The 16934-nt window shown below is 40.1% G+C and overlaps 1 protein-coding gene and 1 pseudogene across 1 annotated transcript; both read right to left on the reverse strand.

Moving 5' to 3' along the window:
* Window positions 1-1431: 1431 nt before the first annotated feature.
* On the reverse strand, window positions 1432-2340 carry LOC102266252 (olfactory receptor 5M9-like; annotated as a pseudogene).
* An 11329-nt stretch (window positions 2341-13669) lies between these two features.
* On the reverse strand, window positions 13670-14602 carry LOC102265963 (olfactory receptor 5M3). The gene has a single exon (XM_005909407.2). The coding sequence runs from the start codon at window positions 14600-14602 to the stop codon at window positions 13670-13672; it is 933 nt and encodes a 310-aa protein (XP_005909469.2).
* Window positions 14603-16934: the final 2332 nt, after the last annotated feature.

Consider the following 16934-nt stretch of genomic DNA (forward strand, 5'->3'; position numbering starts at 1 on the left):
GCCAGAAGGTGAGAGAAAGAGCGACATGGCGAGACCAAGCTTTGGTGAACAAGACCCGCACTTTATTTTCCAAAGTAGCGTTTATACCTTAAGTTGTTCATAGAGGACAATAGGGGAAGGGGTAGAGTCATGCAAGGACAGCAGTCCTTGATCCTTATTGAAGCCAGGCTTTCAAACTTATCATATGCAAAAGTTTAGGTGATTTACATCATCTTCTGGCCAGGAGGCCTGTTGATTATTATAAAGTCAGGCGCCACCCTCTGAAAGCATTAGATAAAGTTGCATTCCTATAGGGCAAAGGTGTGGTGGGCTATAACAAGAAAAGAATTAACTCAAGGGTCCAAGGTTACAAACATTAAAGCTACTACTTACATTGCTATATACCAATTATATTAATCAATACACTCCCAGGGACACAGTAGGTAAGGGACATGGAAACTTAGCAGCAAACATTGGCCCAACAAGTGAAAAACCCTTCACCAATACAATTTCTAATCAATCATTTAACTGCTCAAAGGAATCTGTATTTAGACAGTTTAGAACACTCATGCCTTTCATGGTTGGGAGGCTGTAAACAGTTACATGTGGCCAGAAGAACCTGTTCAGGCAGGCTAGAGGACTTCCAAAGGAGTTGGTAGGTTGAAACACTCTTGTCATGCCCAGAAACTTTATTAACTGGAGCTGTAAGTTAATTCTTTTTCAGAGAGAGGTGGTGGGGGACAGCCCCCTGTAAAGTCAGAGGTGTAGGTGAGAGCACAAAGCAGTAAAGTAGGCAGACTCTGGTTTTGGGGGTAGGTGCTTGAGAATTTCCAGGGGGACTCCTGAGGCTTGATCCTGCCTTTGCATATGCCGAGCCTCCTTCCTCATGACCTTTGCCAGGGGCAGAGTTCCTCATGCTGACTCCCGGCACTAGTTGAAGATTCTGAATACATTTTTGTTTTCAAAAGTCCATGCATGTATGAATGTTATTGAAAGCTTTCTTGGTAAATGAGAATTCACCAACTTTTGTATTCATGGAAAAGTGATAAAGTCTTAATTTTTCTCATGAACTTATATATTACTTATAAAACAAATGAAGAGCAATTTTATATAGAAAATATCCTAAGAAATCATATTCAACTCTTACAAAGATACCCTCAAAATTAGCATGTGCTTATCCAAATGTACTTATCAGTTATCCGATGACTACACTTAGCACAATTTTACATACACTGTGACTACCAGTAATAGGTCAGGGTTAGTATGTTTGCACACGTAGATAAAGGAGGCTTAGTCCTGAGAATCCATTCATGGGGTAAACCATCGCTGTGTTAGACTGGACCTCTTAGTATATTTAAGTGTTGCCTGTATACAGTCTATTTTAAACAGGGAATTTATATGCCTGGACATTTATAACAGGAAGTGGCATACACGGAATTATGTACTGCAGGTTCACTGCCTCAAGTTTGCCTTGACGATTGCTTTGTTGACCACCTCTTTCACATCTTTGTTCCTCAAACTGTAGATCATGGGATTCAGCATGGGAATCACTGTGGTGTAAAACATAGCCACCATCTTCCCCTGCTCCACAGACTCTTCAGTGGGCCTCCTGAGATACATGAAGAGGAGAGTCCCATAAAACATTGTAACAGTGGAGAATGCCTTCCTCCTGCCATCAGCAGAGCGCATGTGCAGCATGGCTGCTCCACTGAGGGTATAGGAAATGAGAACCACTGAGAGGGAATGTGTGAAATTAATCCCAGCAATAACAATCATGGTGCATTCTTTGATGTGGACCCCTCCACAGGCAGTCTTGATAGAGGAGGGTCAGCACAGTAGAAGTAGTTGATTTCAAAGTTTCCACAGAAGCACAGGCCATATGTCCACAGTGTGCAGTTTAGGCTGACAGAGAACCCCTAAATGTATGTCAGAAAGATGAGACGATCACAGACAGTCCTGGACATTTTACTGCCATAAAGCAGAGGGTTGCAGATCGCCATGTAGCGATCAAAGGCCATCACAGCCAAGATATATACTTCCACATGGACAAGGGCTATGAAGAAGTAACACTGCACCAAACACCCCACATAGGAAATGGTTTTTGTTTGATAGTAAGTTTTCCAACATCTTCAGAGTGACATTGGAAGAGAACCACACACCCACAAAAAACAAATGACTCAAGAAAAAGTACATGGGGCTCTGAAGCTGGAGGCTGATGTTGATCAAAATAATCATACCAATGTTCCCTATCAGAGTGATCATGTAAACTACTAGAAACACCACAAAAAAGAGAACTTGAAGCTCCTGATGACTGGTCAACCCCAGAAGAACAAATTCTGTCACATCTGTGAACTTTGGCATTGCCTTCACTTAGACCCAGTCTGTAGTGCCTATGGACAAATTAAAAGAAATGAATGGATTTATTTTATTCTTGAAAATTTTGAGTCATGTTTAATTAGTATTCTAGTTCAAATGATATAAAAATCAATGTAGACTTTGCACAAAGTCTAATATAAGACTATATAATCACATTTATTTCCTTTAATAGGCCTTATAGGTAATTATTGCAATATTTATTAGTTTCTTAATTCTAAAAGAGACAATTACATTCATATACTACTAGTATTAGACACTTATTTTTGCTAAATTATTACAATGATGTTAACCTCATAGAGTTCCAGTAAAAGTAAAGCTAGACTGAGAGTCATTAGAGAATGACTAAATCCATTTCAACGTATTGTCTTATAGAAAAAGACTTGAGACTCATAAATGTAAATATTCAAACAAGGTCAGACAACCACTTTGTGCTGAACAGGGAAGTAAGAAGAGTGAATCATTGAAATTCCATTGAATACTAATTTTGTGTATGATGGTTGCCTCTCATTGTCAGTATTAATACAAATACACATGCAATATCAACTCACTCATTTTCCTTTGACTTGGAAGATATCCTTTTTTTAAAAAAAATGTATTTATTTTTGGCTGTGCTTGGCCTCCTCTTGGTTGGGGTGTGTGGGCTTCTCACTGCAATGGCTTCTCCTGTTGTGGAGCACTGACTCTAGGTGAGCAGGCTTAAATGGTTGTGGCTCACAGGTTCTAGAGCGCAGGCTCAGTAGTTGCAGCACTCGGGCTTAGTTGCTCCATGGCATGTGGAATCTTCCTCCAAGCAGGGATCGAACTTATGTCCCCTATATTGGTAGTCAGATTCTTATCCACTGTGCCACCAGGGAAGTCCAGAAGGTATCTTCTTATCTACACAATTTTACAGGATGATCCTTGGTCTTACAATCTAGTCATTGACATACTTTTCTACACTATGTCAGCTTATGATATCAAAAGCTTTCAACTTATGAAAATCCTAGTCATGTGTTATTTTATTTAGCTATATATTTCACTTGCTTGATTACTGCTGCTTGCAGGATGAGGTAAGAGGTATTTAACAACATGGACTGTATCAGTTTAACAGTTGGAAAAGTAAACTGCAAATGGTTCAATCACCATATCAAAATTATATCAATAGATAAATTCTATATACATATAAAATAAAATTCAGGTGCCATGTTTTTAAAATTACTGTCTTATTTCAGTTTCTACTGCTTTTCAGCAACAATCCATTATTTGTCTAATTATTTATTTTCAAATTTAATGTCATTACAAGGAAAATGTCCTCAAGGAATATTTTCTCCATTTAATACATTTCCCCAGATAAGTCTTCTGAGAAGTAAACAGCTCTGAGTATTTAGGGATGCATCTGTAGGATTTACATCATCTTTGGAATTTAAGATCCCCATAATAATATTGCTTTAAGAGAATATTATGACATAAAATGGGCTTTAGTTATAATTGCTTATAATTTACACACATCAAAACCAACTTTATGTCAAATATATTTGCTATATTATATTTATTATTTATTACTTTAAATCTAGAAGTAGTCTAAGTTTTGCAATATGAAATTGAACAAGCTACACGAGATTCTGGTTTGTATCATAATTGTTCAGTCCACTAAGTCATATTCGGCTATTTGAGACCCCATGGACTGCAGCATGCAAGGTTCCTCTGTCCTTCATTATCTCCCAGAGTTTGCTCAGACTCATGTCGTTTAAGTTGGTGATGCCATCTAACCATCTCATCCTCTTATAATTAGTTGTACCAATAATCCAAGTAAAATTTTGTTAATTAGGTAATTATGGATTCACCAAGTAGAGTCAAGAGTTTTTATACATGAAAATTCTTGGTTTTAGCTTTATCTCCCAGTGAAAATCAACTCTCATCTGGCTTAGTATACCCACACTTAGCAGCTGGAATATCTACGATCGTGAAAATATAGGGTACCGTGAACTCAGACCAGAACTGAAAAATCAGTGCCTATGTTACGTGCCCAAATCGTTTTCTCTATGGTGTATATAATTACCATATGAATAATTTCAGGGGTAGGAAAATACTTCACAGTGATTAATCAAATTCCAAATTGTGAGTTGCTACTAGTTGGAGGGAGACATGAAACAATCACAGAGTTTATACACTTTTTAAAATATTTCCTCTTTTAATTTTTCATATTTTCATTCTCTTTTTCCTCAATATTTTACATGGCTGGCTGCTGCTGCTGTTGCTGCTTCTAAGTCGCTTCAATTGTGTCCAACTCTGTGCGACCCCATAGACGGCAGCTCACCAGGCTCCACCATCCCTGGGATTCTCCAGGCAAGAACACTGGAGTGGGTTGCCATTTCCTTCTCCAACATAGCTGGCTACTGGCACATAACTGAAAAGTCACCTCCTCAAAGAGATCTTTGACCATTCTATGTGCATCCTGCCTCTTCTTATTTCTGTGTTTATCAGCATGCTCTGTCTTTGTTTCATTCCATTCCCTAAATTGTCTCATTTGTATATTTTTCATTCACTCCTTTTCAGTCAGTTCAGTTCAGTCGCGCAGTATTGTCAAACTCTTTGTGACCCCATGAACTGTAGCACGCCAGGCCTCCCTGTCCATCACCAACTCCCGCTGTCCACCCAAGCCCATGTCCATTGAGTCGGTGATGCCATGCAACCATCTTATCCTCTGCAGTCTCCTTCTCCTCATGCCCTCAATATTTCCCACCATCAGGGTCTTTTCCAATGAGTCAGCTCTTCCCAACAGGTGGCTGGAGTATTGGAGTTCTAGCTTCAACATCAGTCCTTCCAATGAACACCAGGATTGATCTCCTTTAGGATGGACTGGTTGGATCTTCATGCACTCCAAGGGACTCTCAAGAGTCTTCTCCAACACCACAGTTCAAAAGCATCAATTCTTCAGCATTCAGCTTTCTTCACAGTCCAACTGTCACATCCATACATGTCCACTGGAAAAATCATAACCTTGACTAGATGAACCTTTGTTGGTAAAGTAATGTTTCTGCATTTTAATGTGCTATCTAGATTGGTCATAACTTTCCTTCCAAGGAGTAAACATCCTTTAATTTCATGGCTGCAATCACCATCTGCAGTGATTTTGGAGCCCTCAAAAATAAATTCAGCCTTGTTTCCACTGTTCCCCCATCTATTTCCCATGAAGTGATGGGACAAGATGCCATGATCTTCCTTTTCTGAACGTTGAGCTTTAAGCCAACTTTTTCACTCTCCTCTTTCACTTTCATCAAGAAGCTTTTTGGTTCCTCTTCACTGCATCTGCATATCTGAGGTTATTGATATTTGTCCCGGCAATCTGATTCCAGCTTGTGCTTCTTCCAGCCCAGCGTTTCTCATGATGTACTCTGCATAGAAGTTAAATAAGTAGGGTGACAATATACAGCCTTGATGTACTCCTTTTCCTATTTGGAACCAGTCTGTTGTTCCATGTCCAGTTCTAACTGTTTCTTCCTGACCTGCATACAAATTTCTCAAGAGGCAGATCAGGTGGTCTGGTATTCCCATCTCTTTCAGAATTTCCCACAGTTTATTGTGATCCACACAGTCCAGAGTCTCTTGGACTGCAAGGAGATCCAACCAGTCCATTCTAAAAAGATCAGTCCTAATTGTTCTTTGGAAAGAATGATGCTAAAGCTGAAACTCCAATATCTTGGCCACCTCATGTGAAGAGTTTACTCATTGGAAAAGACTCTGATGCTGGGAGGGATTGGAGGCAGGAGGAGACGGGGACAACAGAGGATGAGATGGCTGGATGGCATCACTGACTCGATGGACATGAGTTTGAGTGAACCCCAGGAGTTGGTGATGGACAGGGAGGCTTGGGGTGCTGTGATTCATGGGATCTCAAGGAGTTGGACATGACTGAGTGACTGAACTGAACTGAACCACACAGTTACACTCATCTCATACACTAGTAAAGTAATGCTCAAAATTCTCCAAGCCAGGCTTTAACAATACGTGAACCATGAATTTTGAGAAGTTCAATCTGGATTTAGGAAAAGCAGAGGAACCAGAGATCAAATTGCCATCATCCACTGCATCATGGAAAAAGCAAGAGAGTTCCATAAAAACATTTATTTCTGCTTTATTAACTATGCTAAAGCCTTTGACTGTGTGGATCACAATAAACTGTGGACAATTCTGAAAGAGATGGGAATACCAGATCACCTGACCTGCCTCTTGAGAAACCTATATGCAGGTCAGGAAGCAACCGTTAGAACTGGACATGGAACAACAGACTGGTTCCAAATAGGAAAAGGAGTACATCAAGGCTGTATATTGTCACCCTATTTATTTAACTTCTATGCAGAGTACATCATGAGAAACGCTGGGCTGGAAGAAGCACAAGCTGGAATCAGATTGCGGGACAAATATCAATAACCTCAGATATGCAGATGCAGTGAAGAGGAACCAAAAAGCTTCTTGATGAAAGTGAAAGAGGAGAGTGAAAAAGTTGGCTTAAAGCTCAACGTTCAGAAAACGAAGATCATGGCATCTTGTCCCATCACTTCATGGGAAATAGATGGGGGAACAGTGGAAACAAGGCTGACTTTATTTTTCTGGGCTCCAAAATCATTGCAGATGGTGATTGCAGCCATGAAATTAAAAGATGCTTACTCCTTGGAAGGAAAGTTATGACCAACCTAGATAGCATATTCAAAAGCAGAGACATTACTTTGCCAATAAAGCTCCGTATAGTAAAGGCTATGGTTTTTCCAGTGGTCATGTATGGATGTGAGAGTTGGACTGTGAAGAAAGCTGAATGCTGAAGAATTGATGCTTTTGAACTGTGGTGTTGGAGAAGACTCTTGGGAGTCCCTTGGAGTGCAAGGAGATCCACCCAGTCCATTCTAAAGGAGACCTGTCCTGGGTGTTCATTGGAAGGACTAATGCTGAGGCTGAAATTCCAATACTTGGGCCACCTAATGTGAAGAGTTGAGTCATTGGAAAAGACCATGATGCTGGGAGGGATTGGGTGCAGTTGGAGAAGGGGATGACAGAGGATGAGATGGCTGGATGTCATCACCGAATTGATGGACATGAGTTTGGGTGAACTCCAAGAGCTGGTGATGGACAGAGATGCCTGGCTTGCTGCAATTTATGGGGTTACAAAGAGTCAGACAGGACTGAGCGACTGAACTGAACTTAGTCATTCAGTTGTATCCAGCTCTTTGTGACCCTGTGAACTTTAGCCCACCAGGCACCTCTGCCCATGGGATCTCCAGGCAAGAAAACTCAAGTTGGTTGCCATTCCCTTCTCCAGGGGGTCTTCCTGACCTAAGGATTTAACCCAGATCTCCTGCATTGCAGACAGATTCTTTACCATTTGAGCCACCAGAGACGCCTCTTCTATTGTATGACTGCTGCTATGTCACTTCTTTTGTGTTCGAGTCTGTGCGACCCCATAGACGGCAGCCCACCAGGCTCCCCTGTTCCTGGGATTCTCCAGGTAAGAACACTGGAATGGGTTTCCATTTCCTTCTCCAATGCATGAAAGTGAAAAGTGGAAGTGAAGTTGCTCAGTCGTGTCTGACTCTTAGTGACCCCATGGACTGAAGTTTACCAGGCTCCTCTGTCCATGGGATTTTCTAGGCAAGAGTACTGAAGGGGGTTGCCATTGCCTTCTCCCTCCACTGCATGAATGGTGTATGCTTAATGCTCTATTATGGTTTTATGTGAGCTTCCCAGGTGGTGCTAGTGGTTAAAACCAAACCAAACAAAAAAACTACCTGTCAATGCAGGACACTTAAGAGATGCTGGGAAGTTAAATCTTTGGGTCAGGAAGACTCCTCGGAGGAGAAGGGAATGGCTACCCAGTCCAGTATTCTTGCCTAGAGAATCCCATGGACAGAGAAGTCAGGCAGGCTACAGTCCAGGTCCATAGGGTCTCAAAGATTCAGACACAACTGAAGTGACTTAGCATGGACGCGTATGGTTATATGTACTTGGGAAACAAAAATACGTCCTTTGTGGGAATTACCTGGTAGTCCAGTGGTTAAGACTAGGTGCTTTCACTGTCGTGGGCCCAGGTTCCTGGGTGGAGAACTAAAATCATACAGCTTAGCAGCATGCTCCCCACACACAAAAAATGTCTTTTGCACAACTACAAAATCCTTAGTAATATTAGTGGTGTATACATTCGATCATTTTAACTCATTGGCCTGGCAATTTATGCCCATCCATCAAACTTGTTTCCTTTCCTCTCCAGATCAGTATACTCATACTGCTTCCCCTTCAGTTCTTATAACAAGAGCCTATTTCTGCTTACGAAGAATTATGAAGGAAATTGCTGATTTTCTTCCAAAGCTATTCTTGATTTTCTGTTGCAATAAACCTTTTATTAGAGAGCCCTGGGCATGACCCTGCCCCAGGACCCATGACACATGGGGCACATGGTAGAAGTGCAAGAAATGTTCATTCAATAAAGAAAACGAGTGATTATCAGACTTTCAAATAGGTGACTGACACAGGTAAGAGAGGCATATATCTAACACTTAGATACACCTCAGGTTAAGGCTGAGAAGCCCTAGTGTTACAATTAAACCATACTTTGGTAATTGGTATAAAATATTTGGTGCATATAAGTTAGCACTCTGAGTGGATCTTGAGAGAAAACTTCTAACTTGAGAAAATCCACGTGCTCCCCAGGAATAGGAATCGACTCCTCACAGAAGTTTTGGATCTATTATCTTTCAGAGAAACCTACCTCTGACCCAGGATACTTTTCAACTGCCAATTAATTTTATCACCTTAATGTTTTTCTAAGTTTAATTTTTAAGGCCATCCTCTACAGGACACTAAACAGCCTCATGTGATGCCCTTGGGTTTTATGGTACAAATATGGTTCTCAATATAAGTAACCAGGAGGATCACTCATTTATCACAGAGAAATCTAGGTAGGACAACTCCCTTAGCAAGAGACTGAGTTTCATGATTCTATTCTTCAGGCCCCAAAGATATAGATAAAGCAGAATCTACTTTTGTAATTCATGTAAAAATGACCACCTCTTTCACCACCATTTCCTTGGGGCTACCCACGTAAAGCCTATAACTTCCTCACCTGAATTTCCATGCTGAAAGTGAAAGTGTTAGTTACTCAGTAATGTCCAACTCTTTGCGACCTCATGGACTGTAATCCACCAGGCTCCTCAGTTCAGTTCAGTCACTCAGTTGTGTCCAACTTTTTGCAACCCCATGAACTGCATGCAGCACACCAGACCTCCCTGTCCATCACCAACTCCTGGAGTCTCCAAAAGCATCAATTCTTCAGCATTCAGCTTTCTTCACAGTCCAACTCTCACATCCATACATGACCACTGGAAAAGCCATAGCCTTGACTAGATGGACCTTTGTTGGCAAAGTAATGTCTCCGCCTTTGAATATGCTATCTAGGATGGTCATAACTTTCCTTCCAAGGAGTAAGTGTCTTTTAATTTCATGGCTGCAGTCACCATCTGCAGTGATTTTGGAGCCCCCAAAATAAAGTCTGACACTGTTTCCACTGTTTCCCCATCTATTTCCCATGAAGTGATGGGACCAGATGCCACGATCTTCATTTTCTGAACATTGTTAAGCCAACCTTTTCACTCTCCTCTTTCACTTTCATCAAGAGGCTTCTTAGTTCCTCTTCACTTTCTGCCATGAGGGTGGTGTCATCTGCATATCTGAGGTTATTGATATTTCTCCCAGCAATCTTGATTCCAGCTTGTGCTTCTTCCAGCCCAGAGTTTCTCATGTTCCATGGAATTCTCCAGGCAAGAATATTGGAGTGGGCTGCCATGCCCTTCTCCAGGGGTTCTTCCTGACCTTCTGGATGTCTTGTACCACAGGTAAATTTTTTAGTGTCTAAGCCACATGGGATATTTAGCTCATATTGCTTATACAGTCCTTATTACATTGTATCACATATAATTTCAATTGCCTGATTCATAATGTGAAATTAGAACAATCTGAAAAAATGCACAGTGTTCTATTACTGCACTCTTCGTAATTATTTAATACAAAGCATTTGTTAGGTCTTATGAAGGATGCAGGAAGGTGTGTAACATCATATCCTGTTTAAGTGGGGGTAGTGGTAAAGAGTCCTGCAGGAGACACGAGAGACAAGTGTTCAGTCCTTGCTTCAGAAAGATCCCCTGGACAAGGAAATAGCATACCCACTCTGGTAATTTTGTCTGGGAAATTCCATGGACAGAGGAGCCTGGTGGGTTACAGTCCATGGGGTTGCAAAGAGCTGGACATGACTGAGCACGCACACACACACACACACACACATACACACTTCACACCTATTGAAACACATAGAGACACACTGAACACATAATAGACACACCAAATTCATCCCTACCTATCTTTACCTGGTTTCCCTCGTGGCTCAGCTGGCAAAGAATCCATCTGCAATTTGGGAGACCAGGGTTCAGTCCCTGGGTTGGGAAGGTCCCCTGCAGAAGGGAAAGGCTACCCACCCCAGCATTCTGGCCTGGAGTATTCCATGGACTGTATAGTCCATGAGTCTCAGTCAGACACGACTGAATTTCACTCTCACTTTCCCTTTCTCCCAGAAACTTTGGAGCTTTTTCAACCTAAGAGTATTTGAAATAAATTCTTGGCTTAATATTTTTAAGACAAAATAGCTAATAGAATTTCATGAACCCCTGAGAGCTGAGTTCATGATTGCAATTTCAGTGCCCAAGTGTGCAGGAGTCCTCAATTCCTTCTCACTAACTATGGAGAAAATGCATCAGGTAAACTCACTGGCAATAGGTCATTACAATGTAATCTACACTCCCTCAAGGAAATGTAGATTTCAGAAGAAACTGTGGCATTTGTGTGTGTGTGTGTGTTAGTGAGGGAGAGATCAAGAAAGAGAGAGGGTGACTGAGAAAGGTAAGTACACTTTATCCTGAAGATGCTTAACTATAATGATGTCGGTAAACATAGAAACAAATGTAGCAATGCTGCTGCTGCTGCTAAGTCGCTTCAGTCATGTCCAACTCTGTGCAACCCCACCAGGCTGCCCCGTCCCTAGGATTCTCCAGGCAAGAACACTGGAGTGGGTTGCCATTTCCTTCTCCAATGCATGAAAGTGAAAGTGAAAGTGAAGTCACTCAGTCATGTCCGACTCTTAGCAACCCTATGGACTGCAGCCTACCAGGCTCCTTTGTCCATGGGATTTTCCAGGCAAGAGTACTGGAGTGGGGTGCCATTGCCTTCTCTGAATGTAGCAATAGCATTCAGTTTTAAAAGCCGTTTTACAAAACTATTCTAAATGAAAACTATCCTTAATTTAAAAGCTTTAAAATTACATTTTAAAATTTATTAGTAATTATCAACTAATTTGGAATGCCAATAGTTTTCCAATAAATGGTGAATAAATAGTCTTACAGACAAAAGGAATTATGTCTAGCTCACCCAAATAGTAACATTAAGTAAGAGCTTAAATTCTTTAGGGAGGTTAAGTTTTGCATTACAGACACAATGATATTATTATAATTTAATCAAAATCCCCAATCTGCTTACATACAAACAGCTTTGAAATGTTGCCCATGATGTATGTGTGAATGAATGGAAATGAGTTTATATGTGCTTCTGCTTTCCCGTGAGGAAAATAAAAACTCACATTGGACAAAGAGGACTTCCCTGGTGGCTCATTGTAAAGAATCCACCTGCCAGTGCAGGAAACATGGGTTGATCCCTGATCCAGGAAGATCCCACCAGCCATGGAGCAGATAAGCCCAAATGCTACAACAGCTGAGCCTGTGCTCTAGAGCCTGGGAGCCACAACTCTTGAGCCCATGTGTCAAAACCATTGAAGTCCACATGCTCTAGAACCTGCGCTGGGCAACAGGAGATGCCACTGCAATGAAAAGCCCATGAACTGCAACTAGAGATCAGCCTATGCAACTAGAGATTCCCTCCACTGGCCACAGCTAGAGAAAAGCCCTCACAGAAATGAAGATCCTACGTATCCAACAATAAATATATTAATATAATAATTAAAAAAGACACTGGACAAAGAGAAATGTTTGTTCTCCTATACATCATTCTTATTTTATATCTACATCTCTGTAGATAAATTATGAATTTTGTGATGATTTAAATGCATGATCTTAATGTGTGAATGACATTTCAGTGGCTATGTGTTTCTGTGTCAAGATATTAGGATATTTATTTGTTTACCTATATCAGAAGACATAGAAACATTATGGATGTCCAAGTTGTAAACTTGTTGCCTCATCGCTGTACTAGACGAACCGAGCTACAAGAGAGAAGCCAAATTATGTTTACACTATTAAGTCAGGATATGTTATTGTTAAGAAAAAAGAGAGCACCCAAATATTCCTTCTTTCAAGGAAAAAGAATTTAGTATTTGATATAACACTTAGGTCAAAAATGTGCAAAATAATCCACATGAATATTTATTTAATTTGTGAGAAGAAATATGTACCTTTGTACTTGCAAAATGACACTAATTCTGCCTACTTCTCAGTTAGAATGATGGCACTTTGGCTGGGGTACATGACATGTGCACAGTCTGGCTACACAACAACTATTAGAATCAGTAAAAAGAGACACTTATGCTGTTGTGTCTCTTAAATACAAAAATGTTGGAAAAGGATTACATATCATAGTATCTCTATTTTCAAAACAAAGATCTATGAACAAATCTACCTTTCACATTGAAAAAGGCATTAAATATCAGGTTTAAGTTTTTCAGCTACCCAGTGATGTTATTATAATTTGAACAAAATTCCCAATTTGTTTATGTGCAAAGAGCTTTGAAATGTTGCCCATAATGCATGTGTGAGTCAGTGGAGATGAATTCACATGTGCTTCTCGTTTCCCCACAGGAAAATAAAAACCATTAGCAAGACCACCATCTTTATGCACTTACATTAGAGAACTGAATGAAATATGTTGCTATTTCTTCTACCTCAGATTGTAGTCTAGTAGATAAATAGATAAATATTTCCTAAATTCATTACTACATTTTTGAATAATAAAATCAAAATCTTTTTATTCTAACAAAGGATATAAACAATGTCAATACATATACCTGTGAACTTGGGCTGAAATAGTCTTCTCTATTAATTTATTAATTTTAGCTAAGCTTGACTACTTGTATCAATGAGAGAAAATCCACTTTTTCCCTCTGAATTTTAATTTTTCTTGTTTTTTGTAAAGGGTAAAGTTCTTTTTGTGAATTTTCTAAAGCTGTGTACTAAGCAGTAATCTTTTGACAAATGAGTATTGATGAAATGCAGAGAACAAAAGTAACACAACTTTACTTTGTTAAAATTGTCCTGCTGATCACTTTGTTCATGGCCATTTTCACATCTCTGTTCCTCAGACTGTAGATCATGGGGTTCAACATGGGGATCACTGTGGTGTAAAACACAGCCACCATCTTCCCCTGCTCCACAGACTCCTCTGTGGGACGTCTGAGATACATGAAAATAAGGGTTCCATAGAACATGACAACAGCTGTCAAATGGGATCCACAGGTGGAGAAGGCCTTGCGCCTCCATTCCGCTGAGTTCATCCGTACAATGGCAATGAGGATGAACAGGTAAGATAAGATAACTACAGTTAGAGAATATATGAAGTTAATGCCGGCGAGTATGAGCATCGTATATTCTTTTACAAAGGTTCCAGCACAGGCCATTTTGATGAGAGGTGGGTCTGCACAGTAGAAGTGGTTGATCTCAATCTTCCCACAGAAGTACAAGCCATAGGTCCATAATGTTGCTGCCAGACTAATCAGAAAACCATACACATATGGGAAAGAAATCAGTCGGATACAGACAGTCCTTGACATTTTGCTGCCATAGAGCAAAGGGTCCCCAATGGCCATGTATCTATCAAAGGCCATCACAGCAAGAATAAAAACTTCTACATGGACGAGAGCAATAAAAAAGAAACACTGTACCAAACAGCCAGCATATGAAATCGTTTTTGTCTCTGATAACAGGTTTTCCAGCATTTTAGGAGTGACATTGGAGGAAAACCATACATCAACAAATGACAAATGACTCAAAAAAAAGTACATGGGGCTGCTGAGTTGTGGACTGACCTTAATTAACAGGATCATGCCGATATTACCCACCACGGTGATCACATAGACCAGCAGGAAAATGACGAACAAGAGAACTTGCCATTCACGACGACTGGTTAGTCCCAAAAGAATAAACTTTGTCACATCTGTGAAGTTGAGCATTTTCTCTGTTCTTGGTCAATATTATTTATAAGCCTCTGTGATAATTAAAATGAAACAAATTTAAAATCAAGTATTTATTACTAATTTATATTTTTTATGTCCCCTTTCAATTTTTACTTTATTAAATATCTATGAATGTGTTATTCCATTCTTTTCAACAAATCATGTCTGAACACTTGCTATGTAACAGTCTCTCTGATAATTATGAATACTAGATGGATAAATACACAACTATAATTACATAACAGTTACACAACTCTAATTACATAACAGTTGTATAAAATGTGATTGAACTAGGCTAGTACTAAAATTTGTAACTGGCCAATTGTCCATTAACTACTTTTTAAATATCCCTTGTTTCTAACACTGGTGTATTTGGTAGTCACACGTTTTTAAAATATTTATGGAGGGTTAGTTTCTCTTTTAAACACATCACAAATATTACTTTATCTCCTTCTAATTTTAACCATATTATAAATGGAAGCTACTTAATCAGATGTATTATCAGCCCTCAGTTCAGTTCAGTCACTCAGCTGTGTCCGACTCTTTGGGACCCCATGGGCTGCTGCATGCCAGGCTTCCCTGTCTATCACTAACTCCTGGAGCTTGCTCAAACTCAACTATCAGCCTTAATTACTAGATAAAAAGTTATCCTTAATCTAAACCTGCTAGTTGTGCTCATTTAAAGAGAGACAACCTGGTCACAATAGTTATCAAAATAAAGAGGCAAACCTCACATTCAAGCATTATGCATATTCCCTAGCTAAGGACTCTTTCATATCTAACATGCAATTATAATCAACTAGATATCCTCCACAGTTATGTGCTGCAGATTAAGAAATAAGTAAGACAAAGAGATTAATGTTAATCTTTAGAGTTGTATTAATGTAATAAAATACTACAATATCATACCTATTCTGCTGCTGCTGCTGCTGCTGCTAAGTTGCTTCAGTCGTGTCTGACTCTGTGCGACCCCATAGACGGCAGCCAATGAGGCTCCCCCGTCCCTGGGATTCTCCAGGCAAGAAGACTGGAGTGGGTTGCCATTTCCTTCTCCAATGCATGAAAGTGAAAAGTGAAAATGAAGTCGTTCAGTCGTGTCCGACCCTCAGCTACCCCATGGACTGCAGCCTTCCAGGCTCCTCTGTCCATAGGATTTTCCAGGCAAAAGTACTGGAGTGGGGTGCCATTGTCTTCTCTGTACCTATCCTAGAGATGATGAATTATACAGGAGGATATACATGGGTTATATGCAAACACTAGGCCATTGTGTAGGAGAGACTTGAATCTCTACAGAGTTTGGTGTCTTGGGGAGAGAAGCAAACCCTGTTGTATACTGAAGGAGGATTGTATTTGTCTCAAATGTGTTCAAGGGTCATTTTGAGCTTCCTGTGAACTTACTTGCCAAACAGGAACAGGAAGAAGAAAATCAGATTACAGATTTACCTGTAAACTGACCAAATAATGCTAGTTTATTAAAAAATTTTAAGATAATGTATTAATTTTTGGAAAAAAAATTGAATACCCTGAACAAGAACACTGGATATTTAGTGTTTGGCAATTTCATAATCAAAGATAAATTGATGAAAATAAGTTGTAGAAACCATCAAAAATAATAGAGGAAACACAAAGGTGAAGGAGAGGTTTCATCCCTGAAAAGGATTGCAAACGTATCTGCAGGGCATCCTGGTATTAAATCAACAGAATGTGCTTGCGGCTGCTAGTGGTGTTCACCCTCATGTGCGACTCACCCTGCAGTGTTCGATCTTCATTCCCTGAGCAGGGATGTAACCTGTGTCCCCTGAATGGGGAGTGTGGTGTATTAACCACAGGACTGCTAGGGATGTCCCCGCACTAATGCATTTTTAAAGGATAAGCAATAGAGAACAGTTTATTTGGCAAGTCAGATCTAATTGTGTGGTATCAAGGATGATCTAGGAAAAAAAAAAAAAGATATGAAAAAACAGTTCAAACCATTCCATCCTAAAGGAAATTAATCTCAAACATTCATTGGGTGGACTGATGCTGAAGCTGAAGCTGGACACTTAACTTTGGACACAATGCAAAGAGCCGACTCATTGGAAAAGATCCTGATGCTGGGAAAGGTTGAGCACAGGAGGAGAAGGGGACAACAGAGGATGAGAAGGTTAGATAACATCAGTGATTCAATGGATGTGAATTTGAGCAAACTCTCCAAGAGATAGTGGAGGATTGAGGAGCCTGGCATGCTACAGCCATGGGGTCACAAAGAGTTGGACACAACTTAGCAACAGGAAAAACAAGCAGCAACATGAAAAGGTAGTGGTGTTAGTACTTTGCAAAAGCTAAATAC

This window comes from Bos mutus, unplaced genomic scaffold, assembly GCF_027580195.1.
Source record: "Bos mutus isolate GX-2022 unplaced genomic scaffold, NWIPB_WYAK_1.1 CTG254, whole genome shotgun sequence".
In the NCBI taxonomy this organism is placed as follows: domain Eukaryota; kingdom Metazoa; phylum Chordata; class Mammalia; order Artiodactyla; family Bovidae; genus Bos; species Bos mutus.

Bases quoted from the DNA above. Each gene is read 5' to 3' on its own strand.
- LOC102265963 (XM_005909407.2), bottom strand. From the start codon at position 14,602: ATGCTCAACTTCACAGATGTGACAAAGTTTATTCTTTTGGGACTAACC.